The sequence below is a fragment of the Manacus vitellinus genome, unplaced genomic scaffold (assembly GCF_001715985.3).
Source record: "Manacus vitellinus isolate BGI_N305 unplaced genomic scaffold, ASM171598v3 scaffold_0_pilon, whole genome shotgun sequence".
NCBI classification, from domain to species: domain Eukaryota; kingdom Metazoa; phylum Chordata; class Aves; order Passeriformes; family Pipridae; genus Manacus; species Manacus vitellinus.
Genome location: NW_021938789.1, coordinates 12,714,227 through 12,736,588, shown reverse-complemented (window position 1 = coordinate 12,736,588; position 22,362 = coordinate 12,714,227). Strand labels below are relative to the sequence as shown.

The 22,362-nt window shown below is 35.2% G+C and overlaps 1 protein-coding gene across 1 annotated transcript; it reads left to right on the top strand.

The window, feature by feature from the left end:
* The first annotated feature begins 693 nt into the window (after positions 1-693).
* On the top strand, positions 694-22,089 carry SEPSECS (Sep (O-phosphoserine) tRNA:Sec (selenocysteine) tRNA synthase). The gene is given in 10 exon segments (XM_018067971.2): positions 694-872; positions 2,785-2,903; positions 2,992-3,150; positions 3,676-3,829; positions 7,366-7,468; positions 9,655-9,784; positions 9,906-9,997; positions 17,197-17,290; positions 17,905-17,995; positions 19,149-22,089. Coding segments are annotated over 10 exon segments (1,281 nt in total). The 5' UTR covers positions 694-783; the 3' UTR covers positions 19,399-22,089.
* Positions 22,090-22,362: the final 273 nt, after the last annotated feature.

The following is a 22,362-nucleotide window of genomic DNA, read 5'->3' as shown; positions in this document are numbered from 1 at the left end:
CTGAGAGGGAAAAATAATGTTATGTAAAAGGCCCAGCGAACAATTAATGTTTAAAAGCAGTTGAGATATTTGCACATTACTAACGTTGGTCAAACGTGATACACTTGTAAGGTGCCGTTTCTTTGTGTCCAGTTTATAACAATAATTATCAATGAATTAGCAAATGTTTAGTTCTTGGCCATCCTTAGTCATGTCAGCTACCGTTTCCGATTTAACTTTGATACTGCATTTCAGAAATTCAGATTTCCTGAATTTGTTGTGTTCTTACTGGGACGTGTGAAAAAGCCTCTGAACCTATAGCAGCGCTTCATGGGTTTATGTGCTCCTTTCTTCAGAGGTTCATTTTTGCAATTGGCAAAGATGAGGAGTAAAGACCACAAGAAAGCGTTTTTCTGGTTGCAGGTTTTGACATATTCTGGACGTCGTTTCCTTAGCTATTAGATAATAACTAGATAAAAACCCTGCAGAGGTTTTTGTGTGTACCATAAAGAACACTTCAAGGTGAAAAATATCCTGATTATTTTAATGTCAGGATATGCTAATGTAACTGTACTTAATACATGGAAATACAGGTTCATAACATTAGTTAACATAAAACAGCATAATGAAAATACAAGGAGTGTGGGAAAGAAGAGTAGCAGTCAAACAAGTTGCATAAAGTTTTGTTCATTTTTAATTTCTGAGTTTTGTAGTTACCTTTATATTATTATTATTAAGGGAAAATGTCCTGAGGATGGATGGGATGAAAGCACCATTGAATTGTTTCTTCATGAACTTGCTATAATGGATAGCAATAACTTCCTGGGCAACTGTGGTGTGGGTGAGAGGGAAGGAAGAGTGGTGTCAGGACTCGTTGCCCGAAGGCATTACAGGTACGAATTACTGACAGTTTCAGTTATTCAGATTTATTATTAATGCTTTCAAATACCATATTTTATTGTGTTTTGTTGATAGCATTTGAGAAAAATAATGCAATAATTGAATTGATGCAACTTTCTGTATTAATTTTCATTAACAACTCACTGGAAAGTCTTGAATGAAACAAAAATCTTTTGTCAGGGTTATGTCTTGTATGCTTCCCTTGCAGAAGACAACTCAGTATCTTCAGCTTCTACAAGGGAAGCAGAGATCTTCCTGTTTTAAAATGCGCTATGCATTACTTTTTTAACAAGGTACAACTTTCACCTTGCTGTGATGTTTTATCCAACAGGCATGGAACAAAGTGAAATCTCCTGGAAGTTTCTCCTTGAAAGATTAGCACAAAAGCATATTAGAGACCAGAAATTTAGCAAACATTACCATATGGAGGTTGAGTTACTTTGGCTTAATGGCTTTCATAAGTGCTACAGTACCATGAAAAATTAATGGAGGAAGCCAGTAATACATCAGTTTGGCTTTTTTAGTTTTGTGTACGGCTCTTTAGACTAGGATACATGTGGTATGGAAGGAGAGAGTATCTAGGAAGTTCTGCTTTCTGACAGTGCTGGAGAAATCCTGTCTGGCTTCTGGCCAGAGGGAGCCTGAACTGGCATTTAGCTATTGTTGTTCGCATGCGGCTCTGTCACCTGGCATCTCGCTTCACCTGCAAGTGTCAGCATTAGCAAGGTGTCCTCCACTGCAGTGAGTGTTACAGGTGGTTACAGGTGACTGTGGGAGTGATGGAGGCAGCAGGAGATGGTTTTCAAACTGTCTTTCCTTTCAGCTTAAATTCTAAGGGCCAGTCTTATGGAAGATTGCTCCTTAGGAAGGAGTGCTTATGTGTAGAAAATAAAAAGTGTTGGTATAAGAAAGTTGTTAAGAATGTAGTTGGAACAGCAAAGAAGATATTTTAGGTGCAGTGGGGATTATATGTAAGTTTCAACTAATTATCAAGTGTTTGTTGATTTCAACCTATAACTTGAAACAGGGAAATAAATTTAAGCTGTAAAACTATGCTCCAAGAAGTTCTGAATTCCATGTACTCATCAGAGTGCATTTTACTCCATTCCCAAGATAAAAACAGAATTTAAGCCATAAATAGGTGTGTGTTGTTACTAGCTTACTTGAGCAGCTGCTGCATTTCAACCATGGCCAAAGTTAGTTCTATAAGCTTGTATTTTATAAATTATTCCAGGATCCTCCACTCCTGGAAGGTACTAAATAATATTCAATATTTATAAATGCCGTTTATAAACATAATTTATAAACAGAATGCAGACAGACATGGTATTCCATGATAGATAATACTGAGTAGCACAATGAGATAGATGAAGATGTAGAAGATGGGCAAAGCATATATATATGTTTTTCACAGTGTTATTTCCTTGGCTTAAGGGGATGAAGCATTTGTCAAGGGAGTATCTGTATAATACCACTATGCCTATGATACTGTACACTATAGGCAAATCATTTTTGTTTTCCTTGGAGTTGTGTGTGTGAATGTGTCAGCATTTATAATGCTAATTCAACAAACATCAAGAAGTGCTGAAGTGCGCTTAAAAGGAAACCTGCCAGATGCTAAAGGTGTTGCTACTGTGGGTATTCTCAAAGTTTTTACTTGTATGCTGGAAGATTTTTAATCTAATGTTTAAAAAACCACCAAATTTCATACAAATATATGTAGTTTGTTACAATGGAATTCATCGTAATGAATTCCAGATGCAAATATTGATGTAGGTATTGATGTTGCATTGGATACAAAATTTTCCACAATTGTTTATCAGATGAAATTCTTTTTAGTCAGCAAGAATTATTGCTTTGCTATGTGGAAAAACTTGATGTATGTTTTCAACTTCTTTTGTTTAGATTGATCCATGGAATTGGAAGGTCAGGTGATATTTCCGCAGTCCAGCCTAAAGCTGCAGGGTCGAGCCTTTTGAACAAACTTACTAATTCAGTCGCTCTGGATATTATAAAGCTGGCTGGTAGGTGTAAATTTGAAAAATCTTTCTTGTTCGTGGAGGTGTGTCATGGGGTCTTCATGTTAATTTCTGCCTTGTTTTTTATGTGCAGGTGTCCGGACAGTGGCCAGTTGCTTTGTGGTTCCCATGGCAACTGGCATGAGTTTGACTCTGTGTTTTTTAACATTGCGGCACAAGAGACCAAAGGCAAAATACATTATCTGGCCACGTATAGACCAGAAATCTTGCTTTAAATCAATGATAACTGCAGGTAAGAAGAAGCTGATTCATCACACAGTGTGGTCTTCTACAACTATCAGAGTTTCATATCCTTGCAGTAAGATCCAAAAAAGGCCTAATGCATGATTAGTTTTGCTTTATTTCTACACTCCTGATTTCTAACATGCAATCACATGTATGAGTTGTCATCCTAATGCCTTGTAAAATGCAGGCATATGCTGAGGCACAGAGGTGTATAAATTAGTCAACAGAGAACACAGTACTAAGGAAGTTACAGTTCATCCTCAAAGTAAGATGCCTAGTTTGCTCTTCTGAGAATTATGTGAAACCGAAGCCCATGATTCAAATCTCTCCCTCCTGAATTTATGTAAAAAGTGTAAGTGTCCGAGGAGTTGTGATAAGGTGACAATCTGTCTGATTTGCACAATCTTTTCTGTTAGAAAAAATCTGTTAAAACAACAGAAGCAAGAAGGTTTTTCAGATGTATACTGGAACTAAAACCTCAAAATTAGTCAGACTTGTTGAGTTACATTCAGGTCTTCCTTTTTTTGGTCAGGTTTTGAGCCTGTGGTGATAGAAAATGCATTAGAAGGTGATGAGCTACGGACAGACCTTGAAGCAGTGGAGGCCAAAATCAAAGCTCTTGGTGCTGAAAATATTCTTTGTGTGCATTCCACAACATCTTGTTTTGCTCCAAGGGTACCTGATAGGTAAGCAGTCTTTGTAAGAAGTGTGTTATTTGTTACAGTAAAAACAAACAAAACCCAGCAGACCAAAACCTTCATGTTTTGAATGTCCATCTTCTTAAAATTGCTTCTGCCAACAATTAGTTAAAGGTACTTTAATCACCTTGGCTGAAGAGTGTTCCACTTTCAGAAAAGTATATTAAAAGGGTGAGAATAATGCAGAAGGTTTTTCTTCTGCCATATAACTGAGGTTAATGATGATCTCTTATGGTGAAATTAATGTCAATTTGGTAGTGGCTTTTTAATAATTTCATTGAAGTAGTAAAAGTAAGACTTTCACAGAGACATAGTCCAGTAAATATAACTCCATGGCTATATTTAAACAGTAACATTTTAACATTACTGTTGCCTTTTCTACTCTTCTCCTACAGCCAATGATGAATTTTCCTAAGCTGTTAATACAAAAACATTGTGGTTATGAATGAAAAATAGAGTATCTGAGACATTATTTCAACCTGTGCATTGGTTATGAAACTTCTCAATCTGAAAGTGTAATGTTGGAGGAGAGGTGCCTGAAGTACTTGGCATATTGAGTCATTTGCCCAAAATGAGCATTGTTGTTATTTGCAAAACCTGCTTTCTATATTTGCTTGCAAAATAAGTATGAAGAAGCAAATTCCTTAGGTTTTATGATTCAACAGGTATATTTTTATCAGCTTTTATGTAGTTTGTTAAAGTAGGAGGTATTAATGTCTTTTTTTGCATGGTTTTAAATGTAGTGTCTTAGTAATTTCATTTCAACTGTTTTTAATTTATCACAAAACTGAAAAGACTGACATTTAGAGTTCCTCTGCAGTGTGTGCTTCTTTGTTAATTACTTTGTTATTTGGAAAATTTAGTTGACTATTTGCAAGTGTGTGAAAGAAAATTATTGACTCTGAAATGTGGCAAGTAAAGATATGTTTCACTCTCTTTTCCTACCTTTAAAAAAACCCCCAGTATCTATCATATGTTAACCTAGTTGCTAGAGGGAAGTTAAAACCATATAATTCTGTCAGAGTAGTATGAACATGGCTTGAAGTTGACTTGCAGATTTATTGGCTAACTTAAATCACAGCTATCAAAATTGAATGGTCTGTTTTATAGCTCAGGTAAATGAATCTTTTCCTTATCTGCTTCCTCTTTTTGACATGCGATTGTTTTGTCCTCTACAACTAAGAGATGAATTATTAGGTAGTGGCACTGTGTTATGATATACCACAGATATAGGAGGATTTGAATGCACTTTCTATTTAAAGGATACTGTCAACTGTTGAAGGCCGTAACATTCATCTTCCTGCAGGAAGGAAAACCCTGTACAGCATTTCTGGAGGGTGCCATTTTAAATGTCTGTTTTTACATATCTTGCATTTGTAAGGCTTTATTTAGTTGTGGTGGTGGTGTTTTAAAATTTTAAGTAGTTTTAGGGCTGTGTGCATATAGCTTTCCTTTGAAGTATTGTTTAACTTTGTGGGAATAATTCGCTAGTGTATAAACACTCTTGCTCAGAGAGACATCAGTTCTCAGAGAGTATTTTACCTGCTCTTGCTGTGAGGTGTTTCTGAAACTACTGATTTAAGAGAACCGAAGGGAAAAAAGTGTTATTTTTCAGTTGGTTTATGTACTTAGCAGAATTCTGTATCTTTTTACTTTCAGTAATAGAAAAAAAGAGCAAAGCTTTCTTTTCATGAACTTTCACAAACAGGAGAGAAAAAATTGTGAAATATTTCTGTATTTGTGACTATTAAGAACTTGAGTAATAGCCAACTTACACTAATGCTTTATGATGTGACTAGCAGCACTATTAATGGCTCATTTTAAGCCTTGGAAGAAGACAAGTGCTATGCATCATTGTTTGCTTCTCTTGCATATTAACACACTCTCTTCAAACTGTAGAATTCTCATTCTGTATTGTAATATGGATCTAATTGTTCAGTAGAATATTTTTAGGAAGAAAATAAGAGACTTTTCTGTTTTCAGTGCTTATAGAAGCTAGCTTATTGCTCCTTTAAGTCTCAAGAGGTGAGAGAGACAAACATATATAGCTGTACACCCTCTGTGTTTCCAGTTTGATGAAATTCTCTGCCTACACCCCAAAAAAAGCTTGTAAGAGGGGAACTGTGTTACTTTGATTCTCTCTAGAAGGTGACTAATGAGTCTGATTAAGATCAGCAGATCAGAAGGCAAAAGCTTTGCCCTGCATATTGTTTTGTTTCCTCAAGTATTCTGTTACTGTTACAGAGTTCAGGATGTTAATAAATATGAAAAATTATTGGACATGCAGCTCCTGACAAATATCTTGACTGTAGAAGATCAACATGTACATTACATTACTGGTGTTTCCTAATTGTAAAATACTTTTGATTTCTTTAAGGATAATATGGTGATAGTGATTTCCTAAGGATTGAGGTTCAGAAAATTTACTATGACATTTGCAGCTGAATTTTGCATTGCAGAACAACACTAGACAATGTAATAGAAATAGAATGCAAAGGAATGTCACCTCTTGGAAAATGTTTTCATACTCTGTCAGATTTTATATGAATGTCAGTACATTATAGTGAGGGGCTGTACAAAAAGAGAGTAAAAATACATTAGAAGTAGAGTTTCCTGGGGTTTTTTTTAGAGGCAATATTACTTTTATCATCACTTAAATGACTATATATTACCTTATTTTTTCAAATAGATCTTATTTCTAAAATAGGTTCACAAGTTTGGGGAAAATCATGAGTTTTTTTTAAAAACAGAGCATCATTGGAGTGCTTCAGAAAAGGGTACTAAGTTCTGTGTATGTTTAAAAAGCTGAAGGCCCTTACCTAAAATGATCTGTGCACTCACATAAATTTTAATTTGACTGATTAATCAATCCAGGCTGAGCTCATTGTGATTTCAGGTGATTCCAAATGTAAGTGAAGTTGTAAACAGTTGAACAAAGTTTCAATTTGTCAATCTCCGTATTCAGACATTTTAGGACTCCCCATTCCTTTAAAGAATTTTCTTTTAATTAGTTTGTCTGAAACATGCAAATGAGATTCCAGCCAAAGGATTGAAATACTAGTTCTTTGAATTAAACAGAAGCATGTAAAAACTTCCTGTTATATGATGCTTTTTATTCTCAAGACACTCTTGGAACTTCCCTAGACCGATATCATGTTGAATACTAGAGGAAAAGTTAAAAAAAGTGTGATTAGCTAAAGCTCTCTTAGTTAACATTAAAGTAGCAAAAAAAAAAAAAAAGCTTATACCTGAAGCAAAATGGTTTGTGATGTAATTACTGGTGTCCAGACAAAAAAAAGCATGAAAAGTTTCAGACCAGATTAACAATTTGCAATATATGTAAAAGGCAATAGAATTTTTACCTTAACCTTTATAGTTTAAGGTGACAAGTACTGCCTTGAGGTACTAATCATTACCTTTCTCATTCTGACCTCCTTGTAGACTCTTCAGTCTTTTAATGGTCTGATTTATAAGATGAGTTACAGTTACCAATGCTTCTCTAAATTACAATTTTATGCTCACAGGCTGGAGGAACTGGCAGTGATTTGTGCCAGTTATGGCATTCCCCATATTGTTAACAATGCATATGGAGTTCAGTCATCAAAATGTATGCATCTTATCCAGCAGGTAGGAGCTGTGTATTTCCAATAATATTTTTTAGCAAGTAAAGTAAATCTCTGATTGTAGACAACCTAGCAGATTTTATCAGATGCCTCATGCTGTTGAGAGTAATCCCATGCATGTCTGACATTTGAACAATTTTCTGAGAAAAAAAAACCAGAGGGAAATAGAACTTTAAAATAATATTTTTTCTATTATGTGCTTTTTGTATAATAACCCTACATTTAGTTAGGTTTTGTGTATGTTCATGTGTCTTTCATAATGGAAAAAATGTCCTCAATAAGCTTTCTTAAAATATTTCGTAAGCTTGTTGACTAAAAGTAAAATACATACTTGAATAGGGATTAAGCCTTCAACAGAATGTGAGTTACAGATTTTCAATGGAAGGTACAGGATGCTACAGCAACACTTTATAGATGTCGAAATATTGTTGGCATAGAGAACGGCTGAGGAAACTGGTTTAAGTTCAATGTTATGTTCAAAAAGGTTTAATTTCTGATGCTGTTTAGTTTGAAGAGGATGTTGCTTAATATCTTAGATCAGTCATGAAGCAGAATTCTTGAATTTTTGCTAATTGTATTGTACGTGTGGTGTTCTTTAATATTTCTCCTTTCTCTCTGCCTATTCAAAAAATAGGGGATTATATTTTAACAGGATTCAGGGAATCTTGAACTATTATTAATTTAAAATATGCTAGTAATCTTTTTTCTGATTGCTAAGACATTATTTACAGGGCACAGACATGATTGTAACAGGAACATCCTGTTGGCATTTATAAATTTTGAAAGAGAGGGAATTTAACAAAACTTGAAGTGTTTTGTGAAATAGAAAAAGGTATGCACTTTATTTGTAATGTACTTGGTACGTTTATTTCATTTGCAAAAGTTTAGTGAGAAACTAACATGAAGGGGGCTGTGGAAATGCTGGGGTTTGCTGCATGAAGTGTATCTAATGATAAACGTTTCAGACTATAAAGTTACAAATAGAAGTTTTACTGTTGGTTTCTGCATTTTTTTCTAGACTTGATAAGTTGTTTGTTTATTCCTTGCTTATGCAAATGTATACATTTGAGCTCTGATTTGTTTTACATTTATTTACAAAAATTTATTTAGTGTGCTAGAAAATGTGCTGTTTATGAGGGAGTAGTTACTAATGAATACTTAGGAATATGTACATGCTGAGCACAGTTGTGAATAGAACTTGCGAGAGTATCGCAGGGGAAAAGCTTTTGAGACCATTTCATTTGCCATGCTTTTCCTGTGGTGGTCTCCTGTCAATTAAATCAAACAGTAGCTTCTGGCATTCATCTTCCCATCAAAAAGCTGACGAACTTGGAGTGCTTCTTCCGATCTCACATGCATTAAGCTATCAAAACATAGAAATAATAAATGTGGTTTAGTTGGATCTGCTTTTTTCAGTCTGTTTGCCATAGGTATTAACTCTGTTCTTTCTTGCATTCAGTTTGTAGCACTTTAAATTGTATGTGTTTGCATGTGCTTTAGTATTTTTGGGGTTTAATATAGTTTTCAGATTCTTTTATGCTGCATAGTTTTTAATTATACGGTTCCCTGTTGCATATTACTCAAATTGAAGGTGTACTGCAGAATATAGACTTTTTCCTTTAAGAAAATCTGAGTGGTTAGGTATAAAGATGCTTTTTTCTCTGAAGTGGGGGGATATCTGCTGTAAGAAGTTATAGGGATCAGGATTTTGCAAGTAGCTTTAGAAGTGCTATAACAGCTCATTTGTTTTAATGCAAACTTATACGTGTATAGAGAGAAATCTTTGCTAATGAAGCATTAACTTGTAGTCCTTTACTGTGAGAATCTGTGAAAAGTCTTTTGAGTTGAACAGTTTTAACTGTAAAATTCCCATTAAATTTCGAGGAGTTACTTTTTGGTTGTTGAAAATGAGCTCCACTTGGACTTGTGAGAACTAAAATCAGTATTTTAAATCACAGAAGAATGGGAATTTTTAAGGTACTGTGTCAAGCAGACAATGGTACTACTAGTGAGCAGTGCTAAGAAAAGGTAATGTTATGATTTTTATTTTTTTCCATAAATGCAGGATCTGAGAACATTTCAGGAATTATATGTGGGTTTGTTACATTCTTGTGTAATTATGATGCTATCACATTTCCCTTTTTTCTAATATATGCTGTGGATTTGTTTGTTTGTTTGTTTTTGACAAAGGGTGCTCGAGTGGGCAGAATAGATGCTTTTGTTCAGAGCTTGGACAAAAATTTTATGGTTCCAGTAGGTGGTGCTATCATTGCTGGCTTCAACGAGTCCTTCATTCAGGAGATCAGCAAAATGTATCCAGGTAACTAGTCCATGGTCTGATTTCAGCCATATGAAATAACTGTAGAAAACTTGATTATCAGCTTTCTTTCACATAAAGTTTATTTTTGCCACTTTAATCTGCATATTGGTTTTTTTTTCAGGAAGAGCATCTGCATCTCCTTCCTTAGATGTCCTCATTACACTTCTGTCTTTGGGTACCAGTGGCTAAAAAAAGTTACTGAAAGAGAGAAAGGTAAGCTTTTTGGCAAGCAGCATTTTCTTGAAGTCAGCTCTTAACAAAGTCTTGTTGCAAAACTGCTTTGTTTAGTAAATCCAGTTTCTGTCTAGAAAGCCATTGAACTTACTCTGAGCTCACAGCTGTGAATCTGGAAAGGCAGTATGATATAATTACTTCTTGGCTAAATGGTACTTATGAGTAAGCATGATTTCCATGTTGTTGTTTGTTCAAACCAGATAGCTAAACTGAGGTCCTGTACTATCTTGTACAGTATTCATATTTGTTGTTCCTATATGTAACTTAGGAACACAAAAGCCTAATCTGAGAAGTACTATACTGTGTTATCGTGGTCACAGTGCTTCCAGGACGTGAGATAGGAAGAGCACAGACCCTGGGTTACTCTGAGTGTCCATTTTTGTCCCTATTGTGCCTTTGTGCTATGATAGTGTTTAATTAAATGATTGTGTACCATATTCTCTGGAGAATCACAACTTCTGGTTAGGTTATAAACACTGTGCATTGCCACAAAGAGAGAAGAATACTGTCACTTAAGGTATTCATCTAGATACAGAGCTAGGTTTCTTCTCTGCCTTTCACAGACTATGTGTTTTAAGTTGGATATAACTGCATTGCACAAAAGTTCAATGAGTGTTGGGTTGGAATCTGTACATCTTGAGTTATCCTTAATTCTGGAAATAATAGAGGCCTGATTTTGCTCTCTGTGTAGTAACACAGAGGATTCTTTTTGTGGAGGCTTTAGATAAGGAAATACTGTAAATTAAGTACTATTAAGTTAATAGTTTTAAACAATGCATTATCTGTTTCATTATTTTATTTATAAACTACATTCCAGTTGTTTCTTGCTGACAGCTTGCTGCTGTCTCTGATTACATGGCAGAGCAATAGTGCTGGATGCTGTGACTTATTTCTAGCTGCTTGTAGAGGCGTCCAGAAATTCTGTACTGGAATTGAGCTACCATAGGAATAGTTAGACTGTGGAAAACCAAACCAACTTAGTTGCCTTACAATGACTAAGAAAAATATGTGCAACTAAAACAAAAACATGGCTTGTGGAACACTGAAATTGGTTGCCAATTTTGCCACTGTTGCAATATGGTTTCTAGCATTTTATTCTGGATTGTCGTATGTATTGCCACATATGGTTTCTGTCTTCATTAAAAGCAAATTGTGTTTTTCCCTTTTTACTCTCATATCCAAAGGAATCTCAAGTGAGTTTATTGTGTGTTCCAGAAAGCTGATTTTGATGTTAGATATACAACAGTAGCAGATGTATAAAGAGCAGTATAAATATTGTCCAAATCGTAAATAATAATTCTTTCATAAATAACGTATCTTAACAAATAGCTGTATATTTTGAGTCATGTCACTTTCTTGGAAGTAGAATTCTAAAGTAAATGAAGGATTATATTTTTACAACTTCATGTCTTTCAATTTCAAATGTGAGTATACTCTGTAAAGAGAGCCTTATATATGGCATAAATATGTTTCTTTTATTGGATTTGCTGTAGAAATGGAAACATTTTTGCTTAAATCTGTTTGTTCCTGAATTGTAAAAATGTAATAGTGATAGTTTATTGCCTGTGCTCTGAGGAAGCAAAGGCAGAGCTATTAGGCTTCCAGCAGGAGCTATTTATAGCTTGACATTGAGTACTCGTTTTTATATTGGTGCAGCTGCACCTACTCACGCAAAAAATCAACTATAAAAACTTCAGGTATTTTTTTTTCTTTTTCTTTTTGCTTGATCCTTATTCGCATGGGTATTATTTCAGGTTATTTGACCTTAGGCCAGAAAGACCAGAATATTACTGAAAAGAGAGAAATCTTACACAACCGAGGAAAGAAATAGTCTGCCCAGTTTTTCTTTTATACGGGTGAACTGTTAAATATAGGCAGGGGAGAGGAGCACGTACAGGGAGTGGAATTTTTCTGACAAGCTGGCAGTTGGGGAGTGTGCAGTTGTCCAGGAGTATGGGATTATTATGATATGAAGGAATAAAATGGCACAATGGATCTGAGGACAGGACAGAAAGGGAGTAACACAAACATGCTGTCCAAGTAGCTGAATGAAGGTGGCTATATATGAAATTTAGTAAGGAATGTTTTCAACAGTTGTATCTATCTGATATTCCAGAGAAAGGATGGAAGACTACCAACAGTAATGTTTTCTCACTTGTTCTGAATTTTCAGTATTCCTTTTTATGTGTTTGTGGTGTTTACAACAGTGGTTTTCTGATCTCAGTAGGCGATTCCAGGTCCTTTTGCAATGCAGATGATAGGTGGTCCATAGTCAAATTTGTTAATATCTTTGCTTTTAAATAACTCATAACATCTATGTAAAGGTTAAGTTTTTGTAGCAACTTCCTTGATGCCTCAGTAGAGGTCCCATAAATGTCCCATATCCCGCGTTTCCAGATCATAAAAGTTGCTATTTTCATGTATGTGTGTCTAAACCAGGCCACGTTTAGCAAATATATTTGTTGCACTCTGTAATAGCCTAAACAGCAGACTTAGTTGTCACCTCAGTTTTAATGGAGAGCGAGGACCCTACATTCAGGGTTTACATTCAGGACCCTACAGACCAAATTTAATAACTGGTCCTTTTAATCCATTTAACTAATTTTTATATTGGTATTATCAGAGAGATGATGGCTTCATTTTGTTTTCAGCAGTTATGGATTTCCTCATTAAACTTTTCTTAATCTAACAATGAAGATAATTCTCATTTTCTTAAATGTATTTCTGTGTTAGTTGGGATGTGATGGAGCTTTTTATATTGCTATCCATCTGTCTGTATATTTTCTGAGAGTGCAACTGGCGTTATTTTTATGTTCTTATTGAGCATGTATCTAAAATATTTAAAATCACATGGAGTGGGAGGAAATTGTTTGGTTTTTACAATTCAGTAAAATACTGGGCTTATGTTTCATGAGTTGTCATTGATGTAATTGTTCTGATTGAAATAAATTATTTGTACAGTTCAGTGTGAGTTTATATTGCTGTCCTACTTACGATGGAAGAAGAGGAAAGCCATTTAATGATGGATATTAAAAATGTAAAAAAATCAGATATTCTTAAAGTAAAATAGACACTTGTTACTCCTTTTTTCTTTTTTTGTTTTTTTTTTTTTGTTTGTTTGTTTGTTTGTTTGTTTTGTCTAGTTTGCTTACTACACTATATTTTGTTAAATGTGGGAATGTTGCAGGATTTTCCCCATGTGAAACGTGTGGAACCATATTCAAACTTTTGAGTAGCTGGAGACAAAATAGTTTTAAGAAAATTGTGTTAAATGGTGTTGCGTAGTTAGACAAGTGCCAAGCATGATTGGAAATTTCAAAGAGGCTTACGTAGTTACAGCATGTATTTGAGACGTATGGATCGCAAGGAGCCTGAACTCAAGGTCTCACAAGTGCTGAAAAGGAAATGTGTCGATTGATGTTGTTAAGAAACACCTTTAAAAAATGTGAATGTCAGCATTAGCGTTACCATATCAGTTTGGCGAGACTTACTGGGTACTTTCTGTTTAATGACATATGTTAGATACATATAATATGAAGGTTTAAAGGTTCTGTAATTAATTTCTTATTTTTTTAAACTTTCTAGTATAAATTCAGAACACAATCCTTGCAAGGCAGGAGGATCTATCTAGGAGGGCATGTGGTATATACAGGTGTCACACATGTACACATACAGCTTCTATCGTGTGTTTGCCTGCATTTCAAGAGAGTAATCTTTCTTGATCTCGATCCTCAGCACTGCAGCTTCTCTTTGGCTGCAGGAAGTGGTCTGATCAGATCACAGCTCAGATGCAGCTGGTCAGTCTGACAGAGCAGAAGAGTGGCTGTGATGGTTGCATGATAAACAGCAGGGGCTGCTGCAAAGTAAGATGGGACCAGATGGGTCTCAGGTACAGCATAGGAGAGTTGGCATCTGTGTCTACTATGAAGAGGTTGTAAAATTACTCTTGTGCAGTGTTGTCTTTAGTGCCATAAGCAGCTATATGGCTGCTCTCTGAGGGTGGCTCATCTTTTCAGATGAGAGTTAAACAGGGAGGAAGGCAGAGTGTTACAACCTCACCCTGTAAGCAAACTGGGTGGTTAGAGCCAGCTAGGATAGTTTCAACCATCCACAAAAACTTTTCTGGTCTTCATCAGTTGCCTCTTTGTCACCTGGTATGGGACTGACAGTATATTTAGTAGCCCCCTCTTCTTTTCCTCTGGAGTTACTGGCTTTTTCTTTACTTGTTTCCCTTTAGTTATTTTCATTTGGAAGAAGAATTGTGCCTATTACAGTGGAGCATCAAATGAAGAATCCTAGTGTAGCTTCTGTTAAAAATAATTTTATAATGTAAATATGGTATGATTCAAATGATTGTTGTAATGATTGTTACAGCACTTCTTGAAAATATGTTTGTATATGTGTGTGGAATTAGGCTGTTTTGTCCAAATAATTGAATTAATTGGCATATTTAGTGCATACAGCATTGCTGACTTGTTCTTTGTAATTTTTAAGGTGTTTTGTTGATTTTGGTCCTGGAGGGACCAGAAGTGCAAGACATTTCCACATAGTTTAGCATTCATTTCTCTAGCCTGATGAGGTTTTGTGATAAGTTTCTAAGGGGAAAGAGTGAATTAAATAATGAAACTTAACTGACATTTGGTGCCTAGGTTGTGTGGTGCAACTTTAGCATAATAGTTAGCTTTGTTGGAAAAAACTTGAGTCCCTGCTACAGAAAATCTATTATGTAAGAGCTCATTTATACATAATTGCTTAGGGTGCTTATAAATTTTCCATATAAGAGAAATATTTTATAATAGAGGTTGGTTATAGATTTGACCTCACAAAAATATTGCTTTTATCCTTTTTTTGGAAAGGCAGTTAATCTATTTTGTAACAAACTTCTGAAATTATAAAATACCTAGAGGACTTCCAGTGGAAAGATGCAAGAGAGTATTGTTCATAAAAATAAGTTATGAATTTGTGTTCATGTAGCTTCGGTCTAACTGATGAAAATAACTTTAATTTTTTGTTGCCATCTTTCTATTTTCCCTTGTTTTAACAAATTCCTCTGTATGTAAAAGCCCACCTAGTAACCTAATTTCATTTAATAAATGTAATTTAATTTAGTACATTTATATAGTGGGTAACTTGTTATACCAACTTGCAGTCCTTTCAGTAATACTGTGAGAGATTTATCAGAGAATTCCCTAGGTACGACACATAAAAATTAATTACTTAGGAATTGGTTCTTGTTCCAGTATATTTTTTCTCAGTACTAATTTCACCAATAATATCTCCATAGTAAACACAATTTATCTATTTCTGTAATAGTTTACTTCAGTTGTACAAGTAAATAGCCAGCAGAGGGAGCACAAATTAATTTATTACTTGTATGAAAAAAATACTAATAAAATGGCTAGCACTTATTGTGGAAGGCAAGTAACAAGTAAGTAATGTGCTTATATTCAGTGAGGGACCAGAACAAAGGCAAAACTGTGTGAACATTTGAAACATAAATGTTTTTCAGCTTCTGTGGGTGAACTGTAAATTAGCTCTGATGAATGGAAACCATAAAATTACTTGATTTCCAAGAAATAAGAAATATTTTCACCAATTTCCAGTTCTGATAATTAACCATAGATTCCTCCCCAAAGTTTTGTTGTTCCAAGTATTACAGAAGCTTTATGTTCTTGTTGATAGTTGAATCAATAGCCTAATTCATTTAGACAGTAAGAGGATACTTTTTTCTTCTCTGTCTGAATTCATTCTGTGGTATCAGGTCAGGAGCTGTGTTCATTTGGTCACTCGTGAAGTGAGACTGGGCTTCTTGCAGTGGTTCAAGAAAAGTGGCTGTAACATTATTCCAGCTTGGGTACCACAAAGCTCATTTGGTTTTGTAAGACCTTGGGGAGGTTCTGTTCAAAAACATAATTTTGCTCACGAGCTATAATTTGTATCTGTCAGAGTCCATAGGTCAGAGTAGGATACTGGTCTACAAACAGAAGAGGCAACTCTATTTAAAGAATGAAAAATCACTTGTCAGGTCCGGAAATTGCTTAAACAGGCAGTCACACTGAAGCAGATCAGCAGCACAATTTTTATGACCAGAAAGAGGAAAAAACTGGTGTTTAATATCTTTTAAAAAGACTGTTTAATATCTGTATGTTTTTGCTAATTTTTATGAGAGACTAAGCATTAAAAAGAATGGAAAAAAAGCCAAAGCATACAATAAGAAGAATGATGTTTATTTTCAGTCTGTCAATAAGTGTTTTGAGCTGATATCTGAAGAGGAAAATATTGGACTGAGAAAAAGCATGAGCAATTATCATAGATTACTACTGGGGAAGAGGGAGGAAATAAAATACAGATGAAGTAAGAGTAGCAACCTTTTATGTCCAGTGTGACTTGTATCTCAACCAAAACATTTATGAATGTCTTGTGACAGTTTCATAATAAAGGTGCAATCCAGTTAACTGATAGCAGAAATTCAGATATCTCTGTTCTTTTAGTCAACTTGAACAGGAGGGGGGTCGTAGGAAAAGGACAGGCTGCACAACAGAGCTGAGTATTCAGGAGAGTATATATTGTGTGAAAGAAGATTCAATCAAATGTGTACTCACAGCCTCCTTCAGAGGCTGGAGTTGTATTCTCATACAGAAAAAGAAGTAAGTCTTTGCACTAGTGAGAATTGTGATTGTATGATACTAGAAACAAAATGTGCTGGTTTTAGTCTGGAATGTATTAATAGAGAGAAAACGAAGTAAGGAGCCATTTGCCGTAACGTGGCCGTCTGTGATGGCAGCAGTTCATTCTCAGTGGTTTAGGGAGCCAGGGCAGGGGAAGGCTCTTGCAGCAGTGGGGTGGGGTAAGACCTGCTGTGCAGTGGGAATCTCTTCAAGTTTTTACCTCCCTAGATTTCAGGGCCACAGAGAGAATGACTGACATCCCAAGGACATATATTAAACCAGATAGAGACTTTTGTATCAGCTTGAGAGATAAGAACAGTGTTCTGGAAATGGAGCTGTTACTTTATAGAATTATTTCAGAGAATTGTCTAGTCCACTTACTTGGTACACTTGAAAAGAGAATCAGCTGGGCACCTGTAGCATGTAATGGAGACTTAACAGTTTTGTGAGATAGGTGCTATTTTCTCTGTTTGATAGCTAATAAAAAAAATTGTATCTTTTTTTTTGCAGGAGATGTTTTCCTATCTTTCAAGTGAGCTGAAGAAGCTGGCAGATAACCACAATGAGAGACTGTTAGACACATCACATAATCCCATTTCCTTAGGTAATTGTTGGGGTTTCATCTTTTAAAAAAATTCTAATATACTGTGCATTCATAATGCACTTTCACATACCATTCCTATATATTAAACATTGTTCACTACACTATTAAATTATTCTTAGGCTGATATGAAACCATTGAACCCAATGAGGTCACCTACTATAAAAGTAGAGTAGTAAGTTAGGCCCATTATTTTGCTCCTGTCCAACATATTCATTTATTGTAATCAAGACAGTCAGAAGATGTTAGCATATAGTAATACTTTCTATAAAGTGCATTTAAAAATAAATTATAGTGTAATTATTTTACTGGTCATCTTAGTGTTTTAAAAGAGATTATGGAATTCCTCCTCAAGGTATTTGTTCTAATCAAAAATTCTGCTGAACACCAAAGTAGTACTACCCACCTGTGCAGAATCTGCACACAGTCTAATCAGAGAAGTAATCTCTGACAGCTTTTGGAAAAGTTAAAAATTATGGCATTTCTTTTTTTCGTTGTATCTGAACACAAATATTTGGCTAGATCCTTTCTGTTGGAAAGCAATTTGTCCTTTGTGATGATTCTTTGGAGAAAAAGCGGCTTTGTAGCAGTTTTAACCTGACCTTATGTTATTTTAGCCATGTCTCTGAAGAATCTAGATGAAAGTAATGATGCTGCTGTTACCCAGCTTGGATCTATGCTCTTCACAAGACAAGTTTCTGGAGCAAGGTAAGGATACTCTGAATTAGAAAAATTTGTGGGGGTTATATTAGAATATATTTTAGCATATCAGTTATTTTGGCATATATTTTATGAAACCCAATAGGATTTGTTTTATACCAGTTGTCTCATGATTACAGAATGCAGTCAGGCAATAATGAGTCAGAGAATAATCACCCTTCTTCACCAGTGTTATCAACTAATGTCTCCCTACCTGAGTTAGCGGCGAGGCTCCCTTTGTTAACTTTGGTAGGCTGAATAGATAATCTATGCCCATTTAATTTAGTGTCATTATTCCCTAGTACCCCTTGGTTTCATTTAGTTTCCAGATGTTGTCTGATCTTATAGTTCAGGTGTAAGCTACTGAGGGAAGATATTTGTTTTGTTTATTGCAGCACGAATATGGTTATACTGGTTATCAGGGGAATAAGCTTTTAATGCCCTACATAGCTTTTTGTCATATGGAAGAAAATTCTGCTTTCTGAAACTAATTGTATTTAAAAAAAAATCAAAATCATTAGAAATCTACAACCTGAGCCAGTCTGAGGTGAATTTATTCTTAGAGACACTGTTACATGGAAATGCAAGCCAAATAATTTTTAAACATTTTAGAAGAGAATGATTTAAAATTTGTTTTGGCAGCATTCCTTAATCTGAATATTACTGCTGCTGTGCTCACTTCTGCCATAGACTTACTGTCATTTTTTTGTAGCAGAGCTGAATGTTTCCACATCAGAAGGCATGCTTCATTAGCTTGGATTATTCCACTTCCTAAACAGATGAATGACAGTAAATCTATATGTGCTGTAGTTAGATGCTCTTTTTAATTTGCCTGTCCTAACCTTGGCTTGTCCTGTAATTGTAGCCATCTTTGGTAAAATTATTCAACAGGTTGAATTTTTGAAGTTAAAACTCTCCAATTCTTTGCCTGATGTAAAGGTTTCAGGTTTTCCCTTTTTTTATGTAAGTAATTCTTTTGCAGTATACACTGTTTGACCCAGCATTTCAAAAGATTTTTACATGTTGTGCTGGTGCTTGAGTGTCAGTGGTAGGAATAGCAACTCACTACTTCAGTAGGAATTTGTGTAATTGTGTTCAACCTAGAGTATCCCATAAAATGTCCAAGACAGCTTTAACTGAATCATAATTTTGTTTGTTTCAGGGTTGTTCCACGTGGGTCTGTACAAACTGTGAATAACTACACTTTTAAAGGCTTTATGTCACATGCAAATGACTACCCCTGTGCTTACCTCAATGCTGCCTCAGCAATTGGAATTAAAAAGCAAGATGTAGATATATTCCTAAAAAGACTCGACAAGTGTTTGAAGACTTTTAGAAAAGAAGCAAATCAAGAAAAAAGTATAAATGAAATAAGTGATTCTAATGCAACCACAGAACAGCTTGAAAACTAGAAGATACGGATTTAGTAACACAGGAAGATATGTTTTTTTGTCTGAATTATGTCAGGTTTCTATTGGGTTAGAATTGTGCATCTGCAGTGCAGAAATCTATTCTTGATCTGAAAATAACAATAAAAAGTTGGGTGAAATTCAGCTTTAAGAAAGTAAGTGATACTCTTCCTGAGACAGAGGGCCAGTCACAATTTTTTGCAGCGTACAAAATGCACTTAACACCTGCCAAAGTAAAGCTTTATGTTCATGAAGCCTTTGATTTTGCCTTTCAGTCTGTGTATGGCTATTTGGACCAGTGTTTACCAAATCACCAAATGTTTATTCACATGTTTTTGTTTAACAGGATTGTCTGTGGCAGTGATTGAATTCCTTCCTCGGTATAGACTATCCAAACAACACATTTCACTGCTCTAAGAGTATCTTGTTTTTCATCAGTATATGTGTCACTTTTAATTTCTTTTCAAAGATTTATGCAAATGTTGGGATAGCCCTCACTAAATACAATGTTCAAACTGCATGGGGAAATGACAGTTGGAATAGTACTGTTTTTCCGGTGTTCTCACCTGTCATGAACTACCTAGAACAAATCAACCTCCAGTGGCAAAGAAGAACCTAGAATACCTCCTATCCTGTCAGGACTCAGCTCTTGAAAACGTTTGTCAGCAGCCCATAGAAGCTTTAAAGTCAGGGCTTGTAGAATGGAGAGGTACAGTCATTGGGGGCTTTTGGCTTTGTTTTTTTATTTTTGTTCTTCCCATTTCCTTTGATAGGGTGATCAGATCAGAGACTCACTGAAAAGAAGGAATGCCATGTGATTAATGCAGCAGTTTCAAGAGCCTAGTGAGCCCTAAGAATATTTTGGCATTTTTAGTCTAATGTTGTTGAAATTTATAGACTTCCATTTCTGTAGTGTCTCTTGCCATTGGCACTGTTGCTTCTGTGGCTCTGTGCAGTTGCTGATTTGAATTCATTAAGCAAACAATAGATTCAGAGTCTGTTCCTGAAACAAAGGTTCCATATCACTGGAGTGACAGTGCTGTAGGTTGCAAAACTTGTAGTTATTCTTGAATGCAGTTGCTACATTGTATATAGCTTCTATTTACTGTTCAAGGTGAGCATAACGTTCAAAGACATTTTCTTTGTCTGTCTGTAATGTAATAATGCTCAGGATACCACAATTAATGAGTTCTGAACGTCAGGAAATGTTTTAGTTACTTTGTTTAGTGGGAACTGAGACGTATATCCTTCAGAGCCCCTTGTAAATCAGTTAATCAAAATAGTGGTGCCTTTGAATGTATTGTCTTTCCAGTGTGGTCAAATGAATTGATAAAAGAGGTGGTGCTAATATATGGGAGTTAATAATATGCTAATCATCATGAAAGTGCTCTCACTTAATGAGGTCCATTGTATCTTAAGCTTAAATTGAACTGGTCCTTCTACATTGTTATTGCTAGAGGTGCACGTTAGATTGATTAAAGCTTGTGCAGCTCCCTAGACTGCAGTCACAGTTGTTATTTGCTGTACAAACACATCCTAGGAGACACGTCAGTTAGCTTGGCCGCTGAGCCCTTGTGGCTGTAAGGAGATGTAAATGACTTGTCTTTCTCTCTCTCTCTCTTTTTATTTCCCCATGCTTTTTTTTTTTCCTCCTGTTGAAGGCATGCTGTAACTCAGTTTTTCCAGTCAGTAAAACTTGCACAAACTTTGGAGTCAAATCTCTGCAGATCACTGCCTCAGTGTTCCATATATTGGAGCAGCCAGTGAAAACCACCAGGCCTTAGTGATACTTTTCTTCTTGGTTTTTGAGATTGCTGTTCTGTGGCTGAATGAGTATAAATTATTGATTCAGATGACCAGTCACAGAATGTGGATGTTAGAACTATCATTACAGAAGCCTATAGGTGTGTGATAGCAGCTAAAATAAGCATTTGATGAATGATATCCTGACTGAGTAAAGAAAACAGCAGTTATCTTCTCTGAGAGGAAGAAATCTCTGCCTTTTGTGATCTCATAATAAATTGTCTGCTACAAGTAATTCACCCAGTTCTACCATAAATTGAACTACTTCCTCGGGTAGTGTTTTTTTCTGTCTTTGAAATGTTTCCCATTTGCAATCAAAGCTGAAAATTTCAACAAAGCTCTAAACAAGAATCCATAGAAAGAGGTAAGCAGTTTATTTTGATTTTGACCTCTTAAACCTTTTTTATTAAAAAATATTAAGATGATGGCTTTAATTGAAAACAAAAATAAATTTTAAATTTTTGTGTCATTAAAACTCTTCACAGATCTTAGTGATGCCACCTGAAGTCAGAAAATTTAAAATATTTTGATAAGTGTGTCCCACCATGATGTATAAAATCTTGAACTAAATATTTATGTTATATTACTTTGGTAAGCTGTTGTACCAGTCTGCAGTTTTGTTTCCTTGCTTTGTCCCTGTAAGTGTCTTCAGTTTTAGTTAATATTAATTTTTTACAGACAGAAGCAATCTATAATGTTATACAAATGTAATGAAGTTTTAAGTAATTCAAATGGCAATATACTTCCAAGTAAATGGAGAAGACTTGGTTATTCACAGCGTATTTGGAACAGGAGATTCAGTAGAGGATAAAAAGTATTTTTCAAATAAGAGTGTAAATTACTTACTCTCTATTCACTAATGTCTGTAATAAAGTAGGGAAATAACACCGAGCATACACTCATGACTTTTCATTTCCTTTGTATAGCAGCTACAGGGAGATTTCATGGCTGTGGCCGGTCTCACCCACTGAAAGCAATTCTGTGAATGACATCAATAACATGGACATGAGTTTGTCAAAGTATGCAGAGTAAAACAAATATATTAACAATATTTGCCTTCTATGAAGATCTTTCCAAGATTGATCACCGAAGTAAGAAGCTTCTTAATTAATCGCAGCCCTTTTTCTAATCTCTACATAGACACATGTCATTAAAGACTTTGAC